We start from the raw sequence: 24,721 nt of genomic DNA, 5'->3' as shown, positions 1-24,721 counted from the left end.
CCCAGGAGAGCATCTACTTCACTCTAGTTCTTTTGAGACACTGTCTTTAGAGCTCTGAAGCATCGCTGTGTGAGAATCGAGGGCCACCTAGGTTTGGGAAATAGGCCGCAAGCAGGAATGCAGCAGGAGAGACTGAAAGGAGACCCCAGAAACTTCCTGACTGTTGGAGGCTGAATTGCCATACCGCTCATAAAGTTGAGATCTCCTTTCTCCTGAAAACATTTTAAGAGATGGTGAGCAGAGCTTTCTAGCTAGTGCTCAAATTAGGTCCACTTTGTAAGGGAGGTTCTTGGATCTTTTTCTACACATTTGCGAAGAAGCAACTGGCATTGAACTCAGACCTGGAGCCAGCCCTCAGTTCTGTGCCCGGAGAGGCAGGTGAAGACCTGGGAGACTGATGTGGGTGATGTGGCTCCAGGTCCATGGTCCTGGCTGTTTTCTCTCCAAACCAAAGTCTCTTAGATCCGAATCCTTGAGCCCTTTGGCTGTGCTCTTGCTATACCAGGGAAGTGGGGATCAGCTGCCATGAAGAGAGGAAATGTGTACATGGAGAGGTAGGGCTCGAATTACCAAAGGGACGATGCACTTGAAGAGAAGCCTGTGGCTGTCTGGGGCGGGAGAGACTTAAGTACCTTCTTCAAGCCCCTCAGGGATTATTATATGGAGAGAATCAGGGAATGGAGCAGAAAACAGTAATTGGGGTGCCTCCTACTTCTTCTTTCCTGTAGGTCGTGCAGCAGAGACCAAACCCCTAACTAATAAGACATGGCCCAAAGCCCCCCAAGCTTTTGCCTCTGCTTGCTTTCCTTGATGGTTGGGGAATGTTGACTTTGACTGCAGAACACTGGCCCCATCGTGGAGTTGAGACTGAGCTACAGGGGAGAAAAGGGGGATAAGCAGAAAATGCCCTCTCCCTCCAGCCACCTTGTGTAATCCATGTGGAATTCATACCTACCCCTTCGCTCTGGGTTCCTTCAAGGTATCCTCCTGGGGAGGGGAGAGGTGTCACCAGGGGAGCCTTCCAGATACTCCAGAGCTCCTGACATCTCAGAGTTGAGATGGCCTTTGGGGTGACCAGTGGTTTCTGTAGCACACGTCGCTGACAGTGTCTGGACGCTGGAGTTTCCTACAGATCATTTGTCTGGGTTGAGTTTGGGGCAGATGCACAGTCTAGGCAATGGGGAGAGCCAAGGAAGGTTGCTGGGAAGATGAGCAAGGAACCAAGTCCCTCAGAATTAGAGGGGCCTTCACAGGTCACCCCCATACCCCTCTCAGCGCCGCACCATTCTTGTCAGATGGCCAGGGGGTCTCAATTCCACTGAATCCTCTTCAGAAGGGCTTAGCTTTTTCACAGCCACCAAACCAACTCCAAATCCTTCTTGTGTTAAACGGAAAGCTGCTCCCTAGAAGTGGGTCCCTCTGACCCCTGGCGCACCTGAGAATAACCCTAACGTCTCGCTACATGGCCACCCTTCAGACTTTTGCGACAGCTCTAGGTCCTGCTAAGACTTCTCCAAGCTGAAGCTCCCTTACCAGTTTGGGCACAGTGGGTGTGAGCTGGGGCTCCCAGTCCTCAGGGCTCGTCTCTCCTCCCCACCCCACTCAAGGTCACACGTGGGCAGCGCAGCGGACGTGCGGTTCTCCCACGTGCCCCCGGGACTGCACCGCCGCTACTCAGCCCTGCGGGAGGAGTCTTCCAAGGTGAGGGGCTGAGGGGAGTGTAGGGGGGGTCTCCCCAGGGAGCTTGGGGTCAGTTCGGCCGCGTGCCTGGCTCCAGTTTCACAGACGGCTGGCGTGTGGTGCAAATCCCCCCGGCCCTCCCTGGTGTCCACGACAGCTGCAGCCCTGGGGTTGGGGCCATCGTCAGCTGCAACAGCTGTGGCCCCCCTCACCTCGGCCTCCTGGTAGGCAAGAGGTAGGGCCTGGCGGGCGTCAGCCGGTCCCTGAGGCCCCACTGAAGCGTGGGCCTGGGTGTGCAGGCGTGCGTTTCGGGAGCTGGGGTGGGGGATACAGGGGCAAGCTGGAGTTGGAAAGCTTTCTGGATCCAATGCTGTGGCTTATGGGGGAGAGGAGGGAGGAATGACAGGTTAACTGGCCCTTGGGATGGCAACTGAAGTTTTCTGAGGAGCAGCGGTGGGTCCGCTTGCGTCTGCCTGGGGAGATTCCCGGGCAACAGGAAAGAGGAAGGGCAGCAGTAAGCAACTTTTGTCTTTTGGGGAGTTATAATTTCTTCCTAGTCTCATAATTGTTAACCGTGCTCTGTCCTGGGCTCACGTCCTCTGCGTGCTCTAGGCTCTAGGAGACGTGGGCAGAGAAGGGGACGAGCCCCTTTCTCCGAGGAAACCCCTAGTGTGATGGGGGAGTCAGTCAGAGGCACCTCTTATTCTCTTATCCCTTACCCTTTTCAGTCTTTCTGTTTATGAGAACACAGCAACTTCTCAGGAGCTGGAAAAGAACCCAGAGAGGAACTGGGGTTGGGTCACAGAAGGTGGGGTTAGCGCCCCTGTCCATCCCTGGTCCCCGCCCTCCCCTGCCCCTGCTCCTCCAGATCCCCCAGCCAGTTCCGGTCTTTGCATAACGAGGTGTTAGGATGATTTCTGAGAAGTCATCTCCTGATTACATAGAGCCCTTCCATACTGTTTCCTTTGTGCTAAGTGTGTTGCATGTGTTCCTCATTCAGCCCTCACAAATACTGTGAAGTCAGTACTACTGCTGTCCCCATTTTACTGACAAAGAAACTGAGGCACAAAGACATCAAACAACCTCTCAATAGTTAGCTGCTAATATTGGGCAGAGGGGTGATTTAAAGCAAGGCCACGACTCTCTTGAATCTGTTCCCAACCCCTGTGCTGTCTAACTCCTTGATCTAGAGCAGCATTTCTTACACTGTACTGTGCAGATAACCACCCAGGGATCTTGTTAAAAATGCAGATTCAGAATCAGGGGGCCTGGGATGGGGCCTGCATGATGCCAGTCACAGCAGGCTCCCGGGAGATGCCAGAGCTTGTTGGAGGGCAGAAGAGCCTGCCCCCAGCTGTCTGGCACGTCTTATTACTGCTCCTTTACCCTCTTTCTTTGCTAAGGACTGGGAGCCATCTCCACTGCCTGGGGTGCTGGCCCCCACAGCTGCCACTGCCTTCGACAGTGACCCTGAAATCTCGGATGTGGATGAGGATGAGCCAGGGGGTCTGGTGGGCTCTGTGGATGTTGTCTCCCCCAGTGGCCACTCTGACGCCCAGACCCTGGCCATGATGCTACAGGAGCAGCTGGACGCCATCAACGAGGAGATCAGGTCAGGCAGGGGCCCAGGGAATGGGAGCTGTCTTGGAGGAGGGAGGCCCCTTTTGCCTCTGGGCTTTGCAAGAAAAATCCTACAGGTGTTGGCCTGTATGGCCCCATGTGGGTCATCAGGCAAGGTTCTAATCTGGTTCTGGACTGAGAAGGGTAGGGCCTCACATTGACTTCATTTTCTCTCCCAGAGCTGGTGAGGGGGCTTGGAAGACCATGTTCAGCATAATCACTAACAGTGTAGCTTCCACTGACTATTCCGGTGGAGAACTTTATAATGTTATAGTCAGCCTTGCCATAGTCACTGAGAGAAGCAGCATAATTTCCATCTTACAGAGAAGGCAATAGAAGCCAGAGACGTCGAGAGATTTTCCTAAAGCCACATAGCAAGTAGCAGAGCCAGCATTTAAACCTGGATTTAAGTTCAGTCCCTTTGCCAAGCCTCACACCCCTAATGAGGCATCAAACAGAAACCAGTGGCGAGAAAGTTACCAAGGCTTGCACTTTGCCCCGCTTTATATACTGTTCATGGCCAACAGCAAGGAAAATTCTGAGCTAGAGTACATCATAGCTTCATGGGCTCTCTTGGCATCTGGTTTGCACACCTCTGGATTTCATAGACCAGTCAAAAAGAAAATATCTCTCTCTCTCTCTCTCTCTCTCCCTCTCTCTCTCTCACACATACACATGCACATGCACACGCACATACACAGATACTAATTAGGACTGCCAATGTTTATTCCACAAAGTAAAACATTAAAGATAACTGCCATTTCCCATCACAACCATTCTGCAAAAGAAAGAACATTTTAACACCCCTAAAGACATACTTTTAGAATAAAGTCAAGTCCTGCCCCTTGGTGACAGTTGGCATCTCTGTGTCAGTGTGAGTACTTGTGCACATGTGTATGTGTGTGAGTATGCACGCACTCTCCTCTGCGTACCCTCCTCCCCCATATACCACTATTGTGATTTCTTTCATTTTGCCATGGAACAGACTAAACTCCTTCAGTGTTGGCATCAGGTAAAGGCCCTGTGTTTGGGAACTGCTGGCTCAGACCTCTCCTGCCTTGTGTACGCTGGAAACAGGCCAAGGTCACCCTTTTGTTTTTGTTAAGTCAGGAATTCTGACTTCTGGGTTTGTATTCCATACGACGGTTTCTATTTCATTTTCTAAATTGCCAGCTAACAAGAAAGAGAGAAAAATGTTTCTAAGACACTGGAAAAGGACCAGCCATGCCCAACAGGCCTTTATGTCCTGGCAATGCCAGAAACAATGGGGTTCAGCTGGGCATTGCCTTCTGCTTGGGGTCATGGGGTGGTGAGCGCAGCCCCTGCCTCCTGCTGGTCCTCACTGGGGTCAATGACTTGGCTTGGTTTTGTTTGCCATCCAGAATGATCCAGGAAGAGAAAGAGTCCACAGAGCTCCGTGCTGAGGAGATCGAGACCCGCGTGACCAGTGGCAGCATGGAGGCCCTGAACCTAACACAACTGCGCAAACGCGGTTCCATCCCCACGTCCCTGACAGCCCTGTCCCTGGCCAGCGCGTCCCCACCGCTCAGCGGCCGCTCGACACCCAAGCTTACCTCCCGCAGTGCTGCCCAGGACCTGGACCGCATGGGGGTCATGACCCTGGTGAGAGTCTTGGGGTTGTCATCACTGGGCTCCACTTTGGGGGGTGACTGCGGGGAGTTGCTGGGGTGTGATAGAGCTCCCCCGCTCTCAGCTGGACTGGACTGCTGCTTCTCAGGATGCGTGGACCCTGGCAGGTCCGGCCACCGTGTCTTCTGGGTTGGGAAAGGGCCTATGTAGTATCTTGCCTGCCCTAGCCTCGGAGAAGCATGGAAAGCTTAAGAAACTCACCCACTGCCCACATCTCTTTTCCAGAGCTAGCCCGATTTATCTTTTCAGGCCAGCTTTTTTTTTTCTGCTGTGATATTCTTTGCAGGCCTGTGTGAGATACTGAATCCTATCTTCTCATCCTAAGACCACTGGGCTCCCTTGGGGTTGACTTTTGGGCGTCCATAGCGTGAGTCTGAGCTCGCCCTTCACTCTCTCTTCCAGCCCAGTGACTTAAGGAAGCATAGGAGGAAGCTGCTGGTGAGTTCTGCCTGTGACCCAGGGAGTGACGGGTTAACTCTCCTGGGCCCTGTCCTTGGCTTCTCCCTGGGCCCTTGAGCCTGAGTCTGAACTCAGCGAGGCCCTCAGGGCCTCCTGCCTGTCTGGGCTGGGTCGGCAGGCCCCGGAGCTCTCCCTCTATGCCCTGACAGCTCCACTGTCTGTTCAGTCGCCAGTGTCTCGGGAAGAGAACCGAGAGGATAAAGCCACCATAAAATGTGAGACTTCTCCTCCTTCCTCACCCAGGACGCTGCGGCTAGAGAAGCTTGGCCACCCAGCCCTGAGCCAGGAAGAAGGCAAGAGGTAGGTGAACAGGCACCACCTCGAGTTTCCGTCCCCAAGCTCGCCTTGTCCCTCCCTGCATCTCACGCCTCCAGGGACTCTGAATGTCTCACTTCTCTCAGAAATGCCATTCGGGGAGGACAGTCCTGGATCTCCTTTGGGTATCTGCTGATTGTAGTACCCTCCTCCCCCCCCAGACCCAGTGTCTGAGTCCTCCAGAGGTGTGCCCTCCTTCTCTCCCTCCCGTTGTAATTATGTTTCTTCTCACCCCGCCCCCACCTCCCACCCTGTAGTGCTTTGGAAGATCAGGGCAGCAACCCCAGCAGCAGCAACAGCAGCCAGGACTCCTTGCACAAGGGCGCCAAGCGCAAGGGCATCAAGTCATCGCTCGGCCGGCTGTTCGGGAAGAAGGAGAAGGGCAGGCTGATCCAGCTGAGCCGGGATGGAGCCACGGGCCAGGGTCTCTTTCCTCTTCCTAGCCAATGGGTGTGGGTAGGGAGCCGGAAGCGGGAGGGTGTCTGATCTGGCCTCCTCTGCCTGCCTCCCTGGGCCCAGTGGGTGGAAGCCACAGACAGGCAGACATCAGCTCAGAAGCAAGTTTCTGTTAGCGCTAATCACAGTGAGAAGTAGCCTCAGAGGGGGTCAGCTCTGCCGCTGGGAGTGTGCTAGGAGCGTTGGGAAGCAGACGGATGGCTGTTTACTTGGTTCCCTGCCCAAGGGGTTCCTATTATATGCAGCGAAAGAGTGGACCTCTGAGCTTTCTTGTGACTTGGAGGTTTTCTGACACACTGTGCATCGGACCTCGGGAGAAAGGTCTGTTCTTCCTTTCGGAGAGTCAGTTCTTGATTAGAACTTATTTCTAGTGCATCTTGCCTGCAGGACTCAAAATATCATAATGCCTAAGTAGGGCTTTGTAGACGTTATGCAGGGGCATCTCTTTCACCTATGTGCTAATGCGAAGTTCAAGTTCATGGGTGGCAGGGGTCCTTGTACCGTCCACTTTAGCTGTCTTCCTCTCTCTTCCCCATTCCTTTGTTCTTTCCTCCCTCTTCTCTTTCCTTCATCTATCCAGTCATTTGTTCAATGTTTATTAACTGTTGTAGACAAGCCTTAGTATTGGGTGTTGGGGAGCAGTCCATTCCTTCAAGTCCAGTGTCTAATGAAAAGGGAAAAATAGAGATGATTTCGAAACAATGTCATATGGGCACAGGCCCAGGCTGGGACTGAGTCCTGAGTGCTGGGCTGACAGGATTGGATTCCTCTGCCAGGACTGAACTCCTGGGCTGAAGCTTGAGGGCCAAATAGGAGTTAGCCAAGAGGGAAGGGGCTTATAAGAAAGGCAGGTTCATGGATGTGAGAGTTTTGTGTACAGTTGAGTCTGTTCAGAGAAGGGAAGAGAGGGGGTAGAGAGGTGGGGGTAGATTTGGGCCCACTGGGCTGGGCACACTCGCCAGGGTCTGCCCTGAAGGGGGTTGAAGCCCCCCCAGGCAGGTACTTCTTGATGCAGGGAAGGAACCTGATCTACCAGAAGAGAGAAACCTTTAAACCCGGATGCATAAATAACCTTCATCTCCGGAAGGTGTGAATTAGTACAGAGTTAGCTGATAGAAGAGGAGGGGAGGGAGGAGCAGGAGGAGGGAGGAGGAGGAGAAATTGTTGTTGTCAGAAAGGATCTCTGCTCAGGATGTGTGGGGGCCTCAGTTGGAGTGAGGTGGGCCGTCCTGGCCCCAGCCCACTGCTGTGGAGAGTAGGGCCCGTCACAGAAGGGGGTGCTCGAGCTGAGCAGGCCCTGTCAGTAAGAAAGCGTTATGTGTGATTTCCTGTATTCCCCACACCAGGCTGAAACCAACATGCCTACCAGAGTATCTTGCATGGGTTTCTGGGTTACCTATACCCCCTGCCTCTTGGGCTTGCAGGGAGTGACCAGGCATCAATGAATTCTGCAGGGTTCTGGGACTGGGTCAGGAGATGCCCAGTGGAAGAGGACTGAGCTGTGCGTGTTCCCTTTTGGGGAAGTGAGCACACCCCGAGGAAGGGGCCAGGACACAGCGTGCCCTTTCTGCTCCCCTGACCCAGGCTGATGTGGCCTTCTCTGGGCCTTGTAGCCCACTGGCGTCTGCCCCTGAGTTTGGAGGAGGAATAAGTTCTGTCTAGGATTCTGCTGCCACTCTAGTGGCATGGTGTCGATTTACCAGCTGGCAGATACCTCCTGGGCTGAGGCTTCATGGGGACACTCTCTGGGCTGGGGGTGGCCCACATGATGCCACTCTGGGACCACTTGGATGCAGGAGCATGGAGCAGGGGCTCCAGAAATAATGACTGGGTCTGTCGTGCCCTCTGGGTTGGGGGAGCCTCCTGCTGGTCTGTGCCCCAGTGCTGACAAAGGCCAAGGGAACAGGAGCAGAGCGCCCGGCTGACGTGGCATCTCTCTCCTTCTAGTTCTGCTCACCGACTCGGAGCTCAGTCTGCAGGAGCCCATGGTGCCTGCCAAGCTGGGAACCCAGGCAGAGAAGGACCGGCGGCTGAAGAAGAAGTAGGAGCCACAGGCCAGGGTCTACCGGGGGAGCCTAGCCCCCTACCCACTGTCCTTCCCCTGGGCTGCCATGGGACTGAGCTCAGGCAGCCAGAACCCAGTGAGGCCCTACCAGAACTGAGCTGGCCTGGTCCATGTGGACACAGTGTGGTTCTTAGGATGATGGCTCGGGAGAAGGGGACGGGGATGCGGGGAGAGTCTCTGGCAGAGCAGACTGAAGTGTCTGTGTGTCAGCCCAAGTGCAAACAAAGAGCCCCTAGCCCTCTGGGAATGGAGACATGTTTCTGCCCATGTCTTGCTTTAGGTATAGAGCAGAGGTGGCAGTCCCAGGTGGGGGGCAAGGGTGGGGAGGCCAGCCCCAGCACAGCCTGTGGTCCCCGGGAGTAAGCATGGTTGAGAGAGAAGAGGAGACTTTGGGCCTCTTGTCTTTCTTCCTGCCAGGCACCAGCTGCTTGAAGATGCCCGCAGGAAAGGAATGCCCTTTGCCCAGTGGGACGGCCCTACTGTGGTCTCTTGGCTGGAGGTAAGGCTGGCCAAGGGCAGTCCACTCTGGGGTGGGGCGGGAAGGATGTGCATGTTGAGATGAGGACTCCTCAGGCAAGGGATGGTGTCCCCGGAGCTTTCTCCGTGCGTCTCCCCATGAGTGCATGGGTGGCACGCATAGCACGTAGCCCCTCCTCCCACAGACACCCTCAGTTACTTTGGGGTGCAGAACTGGTATTGCTTGTGGAGGCCTATGGGTAGCTGTTTGCATAAGGCACACTAACTTTTACTGAGCTGTAAGATGCCCACAGGCAGTTCGCTTTTCTGTGGGCTCGCCCCCGGAGCAAATCACTATATTACATTAGGAAAATCCCTTCATCCTCCCAGGCCTCAGATGTCTCATCCAGAAGATGGGAAAGAGGCCTTTGAGGATGGTCCCCTACACAGTTCCGCTGGTCTGCGTTTGCGATTCTGCTCTTGGTGGCAGAGTCCAGGTCTTGGGCAAGGGGCTGAATTACCACCCCTGCCCTCTGTCTGCAGCTCTGGGTGGGGATGCCTGCCTGGTATGTGGCAGCCTGCCGAGCCAACGTTAAGAGCGGCGCCATCATGTCAGCCCTGTCGGACACGGAGATCCAGCGTGAGATCGGCATCAGCAACGCCCTGCACCGGCTCAAGCTCCGGCTGGCCATCCAGGAGATGGTGTCCCTCACCAGCCCCTCGGCACCCCCCACCTCCAGGACGGTGAGTGGCCACTCTCTCAGCTGGACATTTTCAGAGACCCCAGTGCGGTGTTCACATCTCTCCTGGGCTTTGGGGAGATGGTAGCATTGAGTCCTCCCCCAGCCCTCCCATCCCACGGGGACTCCACCTGGGGTCCATGAAGAGTGGCCTTGACTCTAGGAGGCCTAGTTCTGCCTCCTACATACCACCTCTGGGCCCCATCTTCCCATTCTAGTTCTGCCAACGGTTCTCGATCTCTGGGGAAGTTTCTGGAACAGGATTTTTGGGTCTCTATATTGTTGCCAGATTGGAGGAAGCAGAGGGAGTAGGGTACTTGTGAATTGTCCTGATTTTCCAGACTTTTCCTTGTGGACTGCAGACTATACCCTGGTCCCCCAGGGTAAAAGCTTCTATCATAGTTCATCTCTATGACTGGGGTCAGCCCTCATTCCAGATCCACACCATTCATTCATTCAGGAAACATTGGTTGGACACTATCTTGTGACAGGCAATGTGCTAAGCAGTGTGGGTACAATGATAAAGGAGAGTTGCTCGGAGCTAGACGGTGTGCAGAGTCCTGACCTGGCTCGTGGGAGGACTTGGGAGGGGAGCTTTGTCCTTGTACTTGGGGCTCCCAGCCAGAAAAGGATCCTGGGGACCCGCACAGAAGACCAGCTAAGTTTCCCCTCTGCCTACAGTCTTCCGGGAACGTCTGGGTCACCCATGAAGAGATGGAAACTCTGGCAACATCCACTAAAACAGTGAGTCGGACCCTGGGCCCCAGGTCTGGTGTTAGGGCTGGTGAGTCCCACAAGGGGAAGGGGAAGGTGTGGGGACCCAGAGGGCGCTGCAGGTGATCTAATATGAGGTTGACATCCCTGACATGTGACTGGGTTCTGTTTTCAGGGTGGAAACTTGATGCCAAAGAAATGAGATGTGACACAGTTTTTGAGTGTGTGTGTGTGTGTGTGTGTGTGTGTGTGTGTGTTGGCGGCCTACTCCAGGGATGGCAGGCATATCCTAGGCCACTGGTGCGCTGCAGTGAAGATCTGGGCTTGGGGCATGTTGCTCTGCCATGGGCCTGAAGCCTCAGTCCCTGTCCCTGAGCTTGACCCTTGATGGAGGAATAGGGAAGGATAGGGAGGCCTGCACCTTGCTGGTTCCCAGCCAAGCTGGGAAGAATGGAAGTGAGGGGTGGCCACCCCTGCATTTGCCCCCCTGTCACTGAAAATGTGGGCACCTGCAACAGCCCGCTGATCTCTTTTACTCATCCCAACAACCTTTCCCTACTCCCCTGCCCAAGTAATGGGCTGTCTGTTCCCTCATCTTATGGGGTCTGGTTGGAGGCTGCCTGGTCCTTGACTTTGCCTGTTTCCCCTGACATGCTGCACTCGTTCCTGCTAGGACAGTGAGGAGGGCAGCTGGGCTCAGGTAAGACCCCTCCTTGTTCAGAACCAACTCTCAGGAGTTCAGGACAGTATTCTCCCCGCAGTTTTGCTCCCTGCAGACTTTTTGTGTCTGTTTGTGTCCCTCTTCCATGAAGAGCCATAGACACAGGTTCCTTCCTCCTCCTGCAGACCCTTCCCTCCATTACCCTTTAGCTACTTGTTCTGGTTTCTCAGGGTGGCAGGTGGGGAGCGCTACTCGGGCTGTGCCCCCAGCAGGTCTACCTCTTTCATTCAGCTTATCTCTTTTCCCAAGAACGATGAGCCTTAATTTGGTGTTAATCCTCTTCTTTTCTGGGTCCTTGGGGACACCCCTGGTGCACCGAGCAAAGGTCTTTCATTCATTCATTTATTTAGTGAGCAAATATTTATCGAGTGTCTACTAGGTATTGGGCATTTCTAGCTCTCTGGATACAGTAGTGAACAAACTAAGCCCTCCTGGGTCTTGTGTTCTAGGGGAGAGACAGCTGGTAAACAAATGGACAGATAAATGGCCAGTGTGTCAGGTAGCAGGGAGCTGCACTGTTGATGCCTAACAGGGAGAGGTGTATCCGCAGGAGATGAGACAAATCAGCTGTGGTGTCGTCACACAGTCAAACCCTATTCAGCACAGGAAGTGGATGAATCTTAGAAATACAATGTGAAGTGAAAGAGACAAGTCCCAAAGACTCATAGAATTCTATACTAAAACTCAAAAAAAAAAAAATAAAGCAAGCAAAGTTAACAATATATGGTGTTAAAGAAATATACATTGTAATTGTAAAAAATGCTAAAGATCTTTTTTTTAAAAGATTTATTTGTTTATGCTTGCAAGAGCTGGGGTACAGGCCAGAGATGCGGGGGTTGGGGGGCGGTTTGAGAGGATTCACCAGAGACAGAAAGGGGAACAAAACAGGCAGACTGACTGAAGTACACTGCTGAGAGGAGCCGCGGGTGAGACAGGAGAGGTCTGCTGCGCCATGTGGGTTGTTCCCTGGCCGGGGTTCGAACTCGTCCTGTAGAGGCTGTGGATTGCTTCATAGTGCAGTGCTTAACTCCTTGCACCACTAGGGACACCCTGCTAAAATATTTTTAATGGCATGATGGAAAACTCACCCCTGGGGGGAGCATGTGTGTGGAGGCAGAACACACTTCTTTATGTTTTTGCCTTTGGACACTGCCCAGTGCCCCGTGGACGGTGAGGCCGGTGTCTCAAGTGAGACTGGCTTCCTCTGCTGCTCTTCAGGTCCTCTGTAATGAAGCCTGTCCCCTGGGCTCAGCGGGCTTGAGGCTGACAGAATCAGAAAGGCGAGGCTGCTGGGTGACAACACACATGCTTTCAAGAGCCAACAGGAGGGATTTCCGATTATCTGCTGCCTGATAGTGGCTTCTGTTCATTAGTGTAGATAATTGATATGTGAGTGGAACCATATCATTTCAGGGCATTGAGAAGTTCCATTTAAAATCCCCACCTCCCACTGCTACCAGCCCCTTGGTGAAAATAAGCTGAAATTTGATTGACCTGCCATGGAAGATGGAGCTGTGCCCTGCTGGCACAGCCTTCTTCCCCCCACAGCTTCCGCTGTCTCGTTCCTGCAGACCCTAGCCTACGGAGACATGAACCACGAGTGGATCGGGAACGAGTGGCTTCCCAGCCTGGGGCTCCCCCAGTACCGCAGCTACTTCATGGAGTGCCTGGTGGACGCGCGCATGCTCGACCATCTGACCAAGAAGGACCTGCGGGTGCACCTGAAGATGGTGGACAGCTTCCACCGGTGAGCGCAGCGGGGGCCCGGCCCAGCACACAGTAGAGGCACCCACCTCTGTCCATGGCTAGGTCTGGGGGTAACAGTCACCCTCTTGGGAAAGCTGAGTCCTCATTTCATCTGCAATTTTTTTTTTTTTTAAAGTAACATAGCTTTTTTTTTTTTTTTTAATTTTATTTATTTATTTATACAAGCACTGGTTACAGTCAGAAGCACGGTAAGGTGAGAGAATTCACCAGAGCCAGAGCGGGGAGCAGAACAGGCAGAAGGACCGAAGTACACTGCTGAGGGGAGCAGCGGGCGGCAGGAGAGGTCTGCGCGCCATGTGGGACCCTCGTCAGTGGCCGGGGATCGAACCGGCGCTGCAGAGGCTGTAGGCAGCTTCGCAGCCCAGCGCTCAACCGCTGCGCCACCGGGGAGGCCCTGCAATTTTTTTTTTTTTTAAACAAAGATTTTAATGTAGTTGATTTTATGAAATTTCTCTTTTATAGATTTTATGTAGTTTTTTTTTAAAGATTTATTTTTATTTATACATACAAGAGCTGGGGTACAGGCCAGAGGTGTAGGGGCTGAGAGGATTTAACAGAGACAGAGCGGGGAACAGAACAGGCAGACTGACCAAAGTACACTGCTGAGGGGAGCAGCAGGCCAGTCAGGAGAGGTCTGCTGCGCATGTGGGTTGCTCCCTGGCCGGCTGAGGATCGAACTTGTACTGCAGAGGCTGCGGATTGCTTCATAGGTTGCGTCTTAACCCCTTGCACTACCAGGGAGGCCCTCATCTGCAATTTGAGGATTTGATGCTTTCGCCTCCAACCTTTGCGATACAAAGTCATTTCTTTTAGCCTCACTTTCTTGGAAACTTGCTCCCAGGTCTGAATTTCATTACTTATTGCCTTTGCCCTGAGAAGACTCAAACTCAACCCACAGTCAGATTTAGGGGTCTGATTCCTCCAAGTTGAGAGGAAAGTTCTTTCTGGACACCTGCCATGCCGTTACCCCAGATCCGGGCCCCTCAGTGTTGAATCCCCGTCCATTTGCACAGGATGTCATCCAGTCCTCCTCCTTCCGCTGAAAAGATTTTCTGTTAAAGTGTAGCACAGTCCCCAACTGGTAGGCCGTGGGCAGAATTTGGCCCACTGATGTGTTTTGTTTGGCCCAGACAGTATTTAAAAATTGTGATCAGTTGCCAGTATTTAAACACTAGGAAATTTTGCACAAAATTCTGGATGTCTGGCTTCTCTTGAAGAATTGAAAGCTCTGTTGACATATTCTAGCATGAGACAGGCAGCTGGAGCTGGATGGCGGCAGCCCCCAAGCCGGGTGGTGTCCCCAGGCTCTCCCACCTCCTCCTACCTGCTCGGCTCATTCCAGTTAACCCAGTAGGCATTTGGGTTTGAGCGCAAGGTGGGTGGTAATGGTTCTGGCAGATCTTAGGAAGTCCCTTTTAACATCCAATTTCAAGTCGCATAGGCTGCTATTTGAGCCAGGTCTTTTGCCTTGAGTGGATAATGGGACAGAGGTGGGAGCTGGGGTGAGGCTGCAGTGTGGCATTTAAGGTTCTCTGGGGCTTTGCGGCTGTCCCCTGGTCTCTCCAGACACAAACACACGGGTGTGCTGGGTATAAATGACTGCCCAGCCATTCCTTAAAGATGTCAATCTGAATAGATCCAACTAGCCAGAGTCGTCCAGGGACGACAGGTCCCGAGTCCAGTTCTCTTGCCTCGGCACAGCAGAGCCTTTTGCTCTGGGACTCCCAGCTGTGTCCTCCCTCCCACTGGGCTGAAAGGGAATCTTTTGTCTTTGTTGGGGAGGCTGCAGGCTGAGCTGCACCTGTTCCCTCCCCGGTGACTGACAGGGCTGGTGAGAGCCAGGATGAACCAGGCTGCTGGGGGACCAGTCGGCCTGGCCCCACCCAGCTTTATGAAAATCCCCCCTTGACCCTCTGCCCAAGCCCAGGAGGGACTCCCAGCTGCACAAATGGTTCCAGAGTCAACTCTGAATTTTGATGACTTCAGAGTTTCTAAAGCTTCTCCACATTCCTTTCCTCAACTATATAAAAACCTGCTTTTATTCCACTTGACATTTCCTAAGTATGTTCTTAGGTCTGTAAACATTTTTAAAAATTATATTTTTGTGACAAGTAAGGCCTATCTTAAAAAAAAAATAATTTACAGGGCCTCCCTGGTGGTGCAAGGGGTTAAGCACTGCACTAAGAAGCAATCCGCAGCCTCTGCAGCACGAGTTTGATCCCTGGCCAGGGAGCAACCCACATGGTGCAGCAGACCTCTCCTGTCTCGCCCGCTGCTCCCCTCAGCAGTGTATTTCAGTCAGTCTGCCTGTTCTGTTCCCCACTCTGTCTCTGGTGAATCCTTTCATCCCCCTCATCTCTGGCCTGTACCCCAGCCAGCTCTTGTATGCATAAATAAATAAATTAAAAAAATAATTTACAGAGAGGGAAACCCACCCAATAGAGGTCAGGTGCCAACCAGGAATGTACAGAATGAGCCAACATCCTTCCTTCTTGACACCTAGCTCGGAGCTCTTTCCTTAGAACAACATTTTGTCGAGCAGGTTCTCCTTGAGCGTCTCCTGTTTCAAGGGAGAACAAGCACACTCAACAATCAGAAATGTCCTCCTAGTAGCGGCGCCCTTGCTGAGTGCCCATGATGTTCCAGGGGCTGGGCTGTGCCCTTCCATGCAGTATCACTTTTAATGCTCACAGCAGCTCTCAAGAGAGGTAGGACTCAGCTCATTTAGGCTGACTGCCACCCAGCAGGACGGTGGCAGAGCCTCATTCAAACCCAGCTTGATCTGACTTAAAGGCCTTTATATTGTGGCTGTGCTGTGCGACAGATTTGAAAGTTACAGGAACCGGACTGACAAGTATAATAAGTGAGATTGAGACTAGACAGAAGGCATATCCAGGAAGCAGGTAGTGTGTCTTCCTGCCCTCTGAAGGGACCAAGGCTTAAGCCTGTGGCTTGAGCAGTGAGTGGGTACCTGCAGACCCAGGAAAGTGGGTGTCTGGTATACTGGTGGTGTCTGCCCTAGGAGGGACTGTTGTAGGCAGAAGGGCTGTCTGGTTGGACTCAGGGAAGAAAAGGAGGAAATGATCTGCATGGTTTAATCCTTTCTTTTTAAAAAAGATTTATTTATTTATGCATACAAGAACTGGGGTATAGGCCAGAGGTGTGGGGATTGAGAGGATTCACCAGAGACAGAGCGAGAAACAGAACAGGTGGATCGACTGAAATACACTGCTGAGGGGAGCAGCGGGCGAGACAGGAGAGGTCTGCTGCACCATGTGGGTCACCTCCCTGGCCAGGGATCGAATTTGTGCTGCAGTAGTTTCGGATAGCTTCATAGTGCTGACGCTTAACCCCTTGCGCCACCAGGGAGACCCCCTGCACGTTTTAATCTTACAAAGCAATGGCTTCAACAATAGAGTGGAAAGTAGTTAGAGTTGGAAGAAACTTGTGTTCTTCCCATGACAAAACCCAAAGAGCCTGAGTGACAGTGTAATGTCCAAGGTGAGGAGAAAGTGCCCAACAGGAATGAGCTGCCTGGAGACCTTGTGAATTCCCTATCCCCAGAGGTGATCGGGCACAAGTGTTCACAGTTCTTGGAAGGGTGAGACAGAGGTGTCTCCTGCAGTTGGCCTCTGGGGTCCCTTCTAACCTACAGTCTGTGCTTCTGGCTTATTTACAGTATCCTGACTATGCCCTAGTGCTGTTTAAGTATTTTTAGTACTTTATGTGAATTATGTCGATTTTGTGCCAGCTCTATTCTAGGGCTTTGAGATAGATCCGGAACAAAACATGCTTGCCCTCATGACAAAACTTCCTGCCCTTATGGTGCTTGCTTTCTAACCGGGACAATAATGTGTCATATGTTAATGAATAAAAAAATACCAGGGAAAAAAATTAGGCCAGGGTAAGGGTGATAGGGAGTGTGGGCTGGGAGTGGTGATGCTGTGGTTTTAAGTCAGGCAGGCAAGGTGACTATTGAACTGACAAGGTGACATTTGAGCTGAGGCTTGAAGGAGACACAGGGCACTTCAGCAGACTTCGAAGAAGGATCCAGGCAGAGGGGGCAGCCATCCAGGCAAAGGGGGCAGCCTGTGCAAAGGCCCTGAGGCATGTTGCCTGTGCCTGCTGTGTTTGAAGAACAGCAAGGGGAGGCCGGTGTGGCTGCCGCAGGAAGAGGGGAGGAGAGTAGTTGCCGCATAGGTCAGGCAGGCAAGGGGCAGATCACGAAACATTTTGTAGACCACTGTGAAGTCTCTGAGTGACATGGGGATAACATCTTGGATACTAAATAAGGATTCATTTCATGTTTTTGCTTTTTCTTTGACTTGCAAGTAGTAAAAGTCTTTGTATTCCAGCAGCTGGAGACAAAGGACATGCTGCTTTCATTCAAAGAACTTTGTATTTGCCAATTAGGTCCATACCCTGGCCAGCGGAAGGATGTGGAGAAGGCAGAGAGGGAAGCAGCCATGGAGTGGGTTATGTGCAAGCCGGGGGATGGGGAGGGGAGGGACAGGCGCTGGGTGGTGCTCTCTGCTGGAGGATGTAGGGGGACATGCTGGACGTGGGCTGAAGTGGTGGGAATGTGGCCCCGCTGAGGCTCAAGGGGCCCGTGTGCCTGCAGATCCAGTCTTCAGTATGGTATTATGTGTCTGAAGAGGCTGAATTATGACCGGAAGGAACTAGAGAAGAGGCGGGAGGACAGCCAGCATGAGATCAAGGGTAAGCTTGTTGGGCTCAGTGGAGCCTCCTCTAAAGGGTGTGGGAGCTATCTTGGGGGAGCAGGGCTGCCTTACTGACCCCACCATAGGCAGCTTCCAGCCTGATGAGGGCGATGTCACCATCTGGGGAGAAGAAAGAGCCCCTGCCCAGAAGAAACACTCCCACTCCCACCCCAGACAGTGGACACCCACTGGACAAATGCGCTGAATCTTGGGGACAGCTCTAGACGGGTGTGAGCCCATGCCCCCGCATTCAGGATCTGAGTGAAGTTGGGCAGGAAAGAGGGGCCAGTCTCAGAAAAGACCTTTCGGTGGGAGGAATAAGAGGGCCTTCTAGCCTGGGTAGGGGGTGGTCTGTGCAAGGGCTTGAGGAGAAAGTGGGAGCCTGCTGACTGGACCCTGAGTCCTGCAGGCTGGCAGGGATAGAATGGGGTAGTGCTGGTTTTCCAGGCACCCAGGTGCCAGGGAGAGGCATGTAAAGTTGGGAGCCTGAGGGCAGGGTCTAGGGCCTTGGAGTTCCACTTTTGTCCTTGGAGGGGCCTTGGTCCAACCTGTCTTTTCATGTCCTTTCCCCCCATCCTCCAGATGTGCTTGTCTGGACCAACGACCAGGTGGTTAACTGGGTCCAGTCCATTGGGCTTCGGGACTATGCTGGAAATCTGCACGAGAGCGGTGTGCATGGGGCCCTACTGGCCCTGGACGAGAACTTTGACCACAACACACTGGCCCTGGTGCTCCAGATCCCCACGCAGAACACCCAGGTGGGTGCCCCTGCCATCCGTCCGTGACCGGCTCTCGCCAGCATGTGTGCCACATGCCCAGGCTTAGGGGTCTGTGGGAGGGGATTACCTCCAGGGGGCCCCTGTGCATAGCCAGGTTCCCTAGGGAACAAGTGCCCTTCACATAAGGAACACACCTAGCACCTCGCCCAGGCCTGAGACTCTTAAACCCCTCTTCTGTTTTCCCCAACCCTCTCTTGGTAGCTAAAACTCTGTGCCTACCTGTCCCTCAAGGTCTTTTCCTGATCTGACATTTCTTGAAGGACAACTGACCCTGGGGTCCAAAGAAGCCAGAGAGCATGTCTCTCCTCTGTCTCACCCCTAGGGATCTGCTCCTGGGCCTCCTGGCTTAAGAAAGCTAAATATACCAAATCACACAGCCAGGGCCTCTCCAGCCGGGTCTTTGTCTCCCTGTCAGCAGCTCAAAAGATCAGACATCGCCTTAAATTACATTTCATAATTGTTATGGAGTTGCCCTCCAAGAATATATCTAAATTCTCTTGAACCTATTTATATGTTTGGCCTTTCTCACTTCCTGTGGGTAATGGACTCTAGAAGTCCTGCTACCTGGTGTAAGCACTTCCTGATTCTATTTGTCCCAAATGTGCCCTGCGGGCCTCTCCCTGGGGACAGGCGCTACCTCGACATAATCTTCTAGACTTGGTAAGGATGTTGTGCTTGACCAATTCTCACTTTTGTGATTTCATAAACTCTGATTGTGTTGCCTCTGGGCTCCAGCCTTTGTCTTTCCAGATGGGGTGGTCTTAATTCTTTTAGCCTTTCCTCATATAGACGGGCCTCCAGCCCCTGATCACTTTAGCTGCCCTTGTCTGGACTGTTTGCAGCTGTCAGGTCTCTTTTGAAATTCAGCCACCAGAGCTACGGAGCTATTCCGGGAGCAGATGCATTTTGGCTTGTGAGAGGGCAGAGCTGTGTTGTCTCAAAATTCTGGGTGGCATGTTGGCCTTTTGGGGTTGATCGCAGCAGACAGGGTGAGTGTGACCTATAGGCTCCCTGCAGTAAGCCCCCTGACTAATCAGATGGCTAGCACAGATCCTTGGGCTCTAAGAAGAGCCTGCCTTACCCCCCAGGCATTTCCCATACTTGCCCACCTCCAGCCTCACCTGCTGGCTCCTTGCTCGCTCACAGCTTTGAGATGTCTCTGAAGTTTAAGCATCATCTTCACCTTTCACTACCAAGGGGAGTGGTGTCTGCATTGCTAACAATTTACTGGGCTGCTCTTTTCTGATTATTGATAAGAATGATCCATTTCCAGGACTGACACAGGCTGTCCTTATGGAGGTTTTCTCCACCCACAAATGTGCTTCGTTTTCTGCCTTGTGTTTTCCCTATCTTAATACCATCCAGTGTCCGTGGCTTGTGGGCCATCTACAAGCAGCAGCAGAAACACTGCTATTATCTTCTAACCTTTCTCACTTGGCTGCACATTCTTAGCTTCACCATTAGGGGAAGGGGACATGACGCGGGTGGGATGGATCCATTAAAATTGGTTAAAATTATCTGGTGGCAGTTTTGAAAATTTTGCTGTTTTTGGCATTTCTCAAATCCCCTACAGAGTTCAATTCCCAAGAGGCCCAGAGAAGGTCTCCATGTACACATTCAACCCAGGGGCCACCACCATCCACCACTGAGCCATCTTCCTAAGTTAAAATTTTGACGTGAACCTTATGTTTGCATCAGTTGAATTAAGTTAAATCCTTATTATCCATGGCCCACTAGTATATATACCCCTCTAGGCAGGCAAGAAGGCAAGATTTTCCCTTATAGACAAAATGTCTTTTCCCTCCAGTAGGTGAAGCCTGTCCACCCATGTGTCCTGTGATCCCACTTTTAAAAAAGGGATAATTTTCTAATTTTCTCCATCTGAAAGACTCATGAGTCTTTACTTCTAGGAGGACTCTAAAGTTCACCTGAAGGAGCAGTGTCAGGGCTAATATTAGGGCTCAATGCACTGAGAACCCCAACTGCTCTTGGACCCTAGGGCGCAGGGGAGAGGTGGCATAGAGGTCACTAATGCCCGCCCCCTCCCTCTCTCCCTGTGGACTCCAGGCACGCCAGGTGATGGAGAGAGAGTTCAACAACCTGCTGGCTCTGGGCACCGACCGGAAGCTGGATGATGTGAGTCACTGCTGTGAATTGGGGACTTTGGGGTTTGTTCACTGTTGATTCACTGGGTTATTGTTCATGAGTTCTGCTTTGCCTGGGCTGGCGATTGGTGGATTTGCCTGAAGTGGAGAGCCAAGGGATATGTGTGATGTTAGGGCATTGGGGTGTCCAGGCCCAGCAATGGCCATGGAAGTCACTAGAAACTCTTGCCTTGTGAGAAAAGCTGAAGGCTCCTATATATTCTCCCTCCGGCATCTTCCAGGACTGTGGCCCCCTGCCCCAACCATGCAGGGTCAGAGGTTTCCCCCAAAGGTCATCTCTTTGGATCTTAGCATTTTCTTCATGTCTCAGACCCCAGCTCTTCAGTGTCATCAGCTCAGCTTACCTGCAGCCTGCTCAATCACATCCCCAGCCCTCCTAGAGCTGTGAGGTTGCACAGTGACACCATATGACAGGTGACAGCCTATGACTGGTCTGCTGTCTTGTTCCTCAGCCATTTGACACAGCTAAACACACGGCTCAGTTTTCGATCAGCCTGGCTTCCTCCCCAGTTTCACTCTGTGTCTGCATAACAAGTTAAAGTTATGCATAACAAGTTAAAGTTCCCCCCTCTACCCTCCAGGTACCCTCCATTTGCCTTTGGAGCAAATGGGTAGGCCTCCCCTTGAGTTCAGGCTGAATCCTGTCTGGGACGACATCCTGAGTTCCGTACTCCCGTTAGAGATGCCTGCCAAATGCACCTGTTTCCTGAGACCCCGCCTTGCCCCGCCTCCTCCTCCTCCCTCCTCCCTGCTCCCTTTCCTATTATCGACCTTGCCTGCCCTTGCCTGTCCGGTTTGCCGTAGCTGTGCCTTGGCTCCAAACAAGTTAAAAACGAGCCTAGACAGTTTATTTTTAGCTTCTCCATCTTCAGTCAGATCATTGTTTCCGATCTCCATTTTCTGGGTAGCTCTCTTTTCACCACCACCCCTGCCCCCACTGATTCCTCTGTGTAGTCCCCTGGGTCTCCTTGTGGGACCCCATTCATGGGTGTCTTCTTTGTTGGGTTGAGCCGGACCCAAACCCACCTTTGTAGAATAACTGCTGTGCCTCAGTGGATGGGACATGCTCAGGAATACACTGAATTTGTGGAAGAGCTTTGGCTTCACAGAAGTACCTTGACATTTGGCGTGAGAATATTCCAATCAAGGAGATAAACTGCTAGTGCCCACCCCACCCCCCAGCTGTCCCCACTCTCAGAGGTCCTAGTGTTCTCTCTGTCCCTGTGACAAAGGACCCTGCTACTTGCTCCTCTCATACCTAGGATCTTAGCTTTCTCATGCTGTCTGGAGAAATGACTCCCGTGTATTTCAGTACCCTGCTTTCTAATGTGCAAGGTTATTTATTCCTTCAATCCTAACCAATGTATTCTTTTTTTAAAATTTATTTTTGTTACTTAAATACCATTATTTTACATCCTTGCCAGTGTTTTGACAGTATAAGAGTCTCCCTTCACCACAGAACTCCCATGACCAAAGCACCCATAGTCCATGGTCCCCCACCCTGTCCCCCCATTCTCCCCTCCCCCCTCGGAAAGCCACAGATCTATGGTCAGCTTTCAAGGGTTGGTTTTAAAGTTTGTATTTGTCTGATCCTTTGGTTTCTCCATATTTGATCTCTACGTGACAATATCTGGTATTTCTCTCTCTTCTTCCTTCTGTGTTGCTGCATATGGCATGACTTTGTCTTTTTTGATTGCGGAGTAGTACTCCATCGTTCTTTGAATATGGTAGTGGATGGAGACATCCCTCTCACTGTATTCCGACTGTCCTCATGGGTAACAGGTTATGAGCTCACCTTACAGATGAGGGTACCTCATAGGGGTGACGTGCCTGCTGTCCTAGGTTCTGTGTGGCATAGCAGGACTGGAGCAAATGTGTGTCTGACCTGCTGTCTACCCTGTATCCCCTCCCACTGCCTCCTGGAAGCACATGGGCTGCCTAGCCACTCAGACTTCAGATATGGGGTGGAGTTATCGAGCAGGTGACGTCATCTTGGCAGTGCTATGGGACATGTGACATACTAGGTGTGGGGCTCGAGGACCTGTTCTTGTAAGAAGCTTAAAGGAGAAGGCTAGGTGCGAGGAATACGATGAAATTTGGTGATGGGGGCGGTGGGGGACGTCTGGGATTGAAGGTTGGCTTCTTGCCCCACCTCCTAGCACATCCGCAGTGACCTGAGCTGTCTCTTGCACCTCTTCTCTCTGCCCGTTCTGCTTCCCAGTTTCCTTTCTCAGGCTTCAAGGTCCTAGAGGGCTGCATCCAATTCTCCCTGGTTGGAAAGCAGGACTCATGGGAAACAGGAAGGAGGGGACACGAACATCTGATTATTAGAGGAGAAATACAGAAGCAAATCCTTAGGTTTGGCTGAAGGTGGAAATGGGGGGCGGGGTGCATGGGCTAGGTTAATGACAGGATCCCAGGGAGGGCAGCACTGAGGACAGTTCCTGCTTCACTCAGGGGTGGGAAGTCTTACAGGCTTCATTTAACACATGCTTGCCTAGTTCTCCCAGTGTCCCCAGGCACTACTCAGGGACTGGGGTGACATTGATTGGTACAAAAAGGATCACAGTGTCTGTCTGTGGAGCCTAGAATGTGAAAGGGAGGGGAAGGGAAGAGGAAGTAGGAATGGGGGGCTAATGAAATAATCTCATAAATACATGTAAAAATGCTACTCTTACAAGTAAGGCCCATGGTACTAAGAACTGATGGGAGCGTTTACCCTCCTGGGTACACAAGCAGCTGGCCTGGGATTGGGGCTCGAAGGGGTGGTTGAGGAGAGAACTGGTGGGTGGTGGCTCACTCCTGCCAGGAGCCCTCTGCCTGCACCAGCTCCAAGAACATGGGGGCGGATGGACATTAGGCATGACTGCCAGAAGGGCTGCGGATGTTCTGAAGAAAGCTCGTGTACAGGGGCAGCCTGTGGGGTGATGGCCCCCGTACCCTATGGCTGAGCTGTTGATTTTGGAGACTTGGCTGACAGATGGCAGGGGGATGCCCACCATGTGCCATGGAGGAGTCTGCCTCTGACTGGCTATCTGCTGATCCCGTTAGGGGTAGGCCTTGGAAACAGGTAGATCAGATGATGATTCTGTTTTAAATAAGGGAACTAAAGCTTAGAGCTCTTGATTTGCATGGGGTCTCAGAGCTAGAAAAATGGAAGCCAGGTCTTCTGACTCCTGACCCAGTGCTCTTCGGGCATCCTGGGGCTTCAGCAGGACTCAGGCCCCATGGGCAGGAGGGGTGGGTGGGCACTGGCCAGTGACCACTTCCACCGATGAAGCTGAGAAGAGGTCAGTGGCCATCCGAAGCCCACTTTGGGCAGGGAAACAGCGCTCAGCTGTAAGTGACGATAGATGCCACCAGAGGGGGCCCCATCCCACCTACAGACGGAGTTGGCTGCGCGTGAGGCCAGAGAAGTCATCTCTTTCAGCTTGACTCATTTTACAGGCAGAACAACTGAGGCCCAGAAAAGGCACGCGATCTTGTAACCTTCTTTCTAAAGGGATGGGGTGGTAACCCCCAGGCCCAGTCAGGACTGCCCTCCCTCCAGGCCAGGCGTGGGGGTGGTCATCCCAAGCTGTCCTCTCCGTGCAGGGGGAGGAGAAGGTGTTCCGCCGTGCGCCCTCCTGGAGGAAACGCTTCCGGCCGCGGGACCCCCACGGAGGCATGCTCAGCGCCTCGGCGGAGACGCTCCCCGCAGGCTTCCGCGTGTCAACCCTGGGGCCCCTGCAGCCTCCCCCGACCCCTCCAAAGAAGATCATGCCGGAAGGTGAGTGACAGGCTGGCTGGGCCTGGTCTGGGCGGCGACCTGCGCCAGGGACCAGCCGGAGCCTGAGTCCTGCCGGGGCAGCCGGCAGCCGGGCTCGGGGGCGGGCGGGCGCTGGCGGTCCGCGGCCCGCGGCGGAGCCTGGGCGCCCCGCTGCACTAACGCTGCCATGGCCGGCGCGGCCTGCAGGCCCCGAGCGTGCGCGCACTAACCCGCGCTCTGTGTGTTCTCCCGCGGCTGCCGATCCTCCCAGCCGGGACGGCGGGGGCGCAGAGACTGGAGACCTCCACGGTTCGGACTTACTCCTGCTGACCCCCCCTCCCGCCCCGGGTCTGACGGGGTGTGCCCGTGGCTCGGGGTAAGTGGGCGCGGGCGCTCTGCTGCCGCCTGGGCGCACGCCTCCCCACGCTGGCTGGCCCTGCCGCTCGCGTCCTGCTCGCTGGCTGCCGGCTTGCCCTTCCCGCTTCCTCCGACCTGGGGCCTGGGACGCTTTGCACTGGCTAGCACCCCCCCGCACACACCTTGCAAACCGCTCTTCCAGGGACTGAGTCCCAACTCACAGCGCGATGCCTGTCTGTCTGTCTCTCTGTCCCTCAGCTCACTCCCACTATCTCTACGGACACATGCTCTCCGCCTTCCGGGACTAG

At 53.2% G+C, this 24,721-nt stretch overlaps 1 protein-coding gene across 11 annotated transcripts in view; it reads left to right on the top strand.

Moving 5' to 3' along the window:
• The window catches only part of PPFIA4 (PTPRF interacting protein alpha 4), a gene marked incomplete at both ends in the record, with an annotated part of 35,249 nt that extends 10,528 nt beyond the window's left edge, over positions 1 to 24,721 (top strand). For 4 of the 11 annotated variants that reach the window (XM_084246339.1, XM_084246334.1, XM_084246336.1 and 1 more), the window contains 17 exons: positions 1,608 to 1,701; positions 3,084 to 3,292; positions 4,683 to 4,923; positions 5,353 to 5,388; positions 5,576 to 5,709; positions 5,982 to 6,148; positions 8,128 to 8,221; positions 8,663 to 8,744; positions 9,245 to 9,445; positions 10,123 to 10,185; positions 10,829 to 10,855; positions 12,448 to 12,623; positions 17,265 to 17,362; positions 17,947 to 18,122; positions 20,211 to 20,279; positions 23,903 to 24,077; positions 24,672 to 24,721. In XM_084246339.1, coding sequence (XP_084102465.1) covers positions 1,608 to 1,701; positions 3,084 to 3,292; positions 4,683 to 4,923; positions 5,353 to 5,388; positions 5,576 to 5,709; positions 5,982 to 6,148; positions 8,128 to 8,221; positions 8,663 to 8,744; positions 9,245 to 9,445; positions 10,123 to 10,185; positions 10,829 to 10,855; positions 12,448 to 12,623; positions 17,265 to 17,362; positions 17,947 to 18,122; positions 20,211 to 20,279; positions 23,903 to 24,077; positions 24,672 to 24,721 — 2,092 coding nt within the window. Of the gene's footprint in view, positions 1 to 1,607; positions 1,702 to 3,083; positions 3,293 to 4,682; positions 4,924 to 5,352; positions 5,389 to 5,575; positions 5,710 to 5,981; positions 6,149 to 8,127; positions 8,222 to 8,662; positions 8,745 to 9,244; positions 9,446 to 10,122; positions 10,186 to 10,828; positions 10,856 to 12,447; positions 12,624 to 17,264; positions 17,363 to 17,946; positions 18,123 to 20,210; positions 20,280 to 23,902; positions 24,078 to 24,327; positions 24,387 to 24,671 lie in introns of those variants that run through there. The other 7 variants (XM_084246332.1, XM_084246340.1, XM_084246338.1 and 4 more) reach the window with 3 other exon arrangements.

Source organism: Talpa europaea (genome assembly GCF_964194135.1).
Source record: "Talpa europaea genome assembly, chromosome: 10".
NCBI classification, from domain to species: domain Eukaryota; kingdom Metazoa; phylum Chordata; class Mammalia; order Eulipotyphla; family Talpidae; genus Talpa; species Talpa europaea.
The sequence above is the reverse complement of the archived record's forward strand: the minus strand, read 5'-3'. Positions and strand labels throughout refer to the sequence as shown.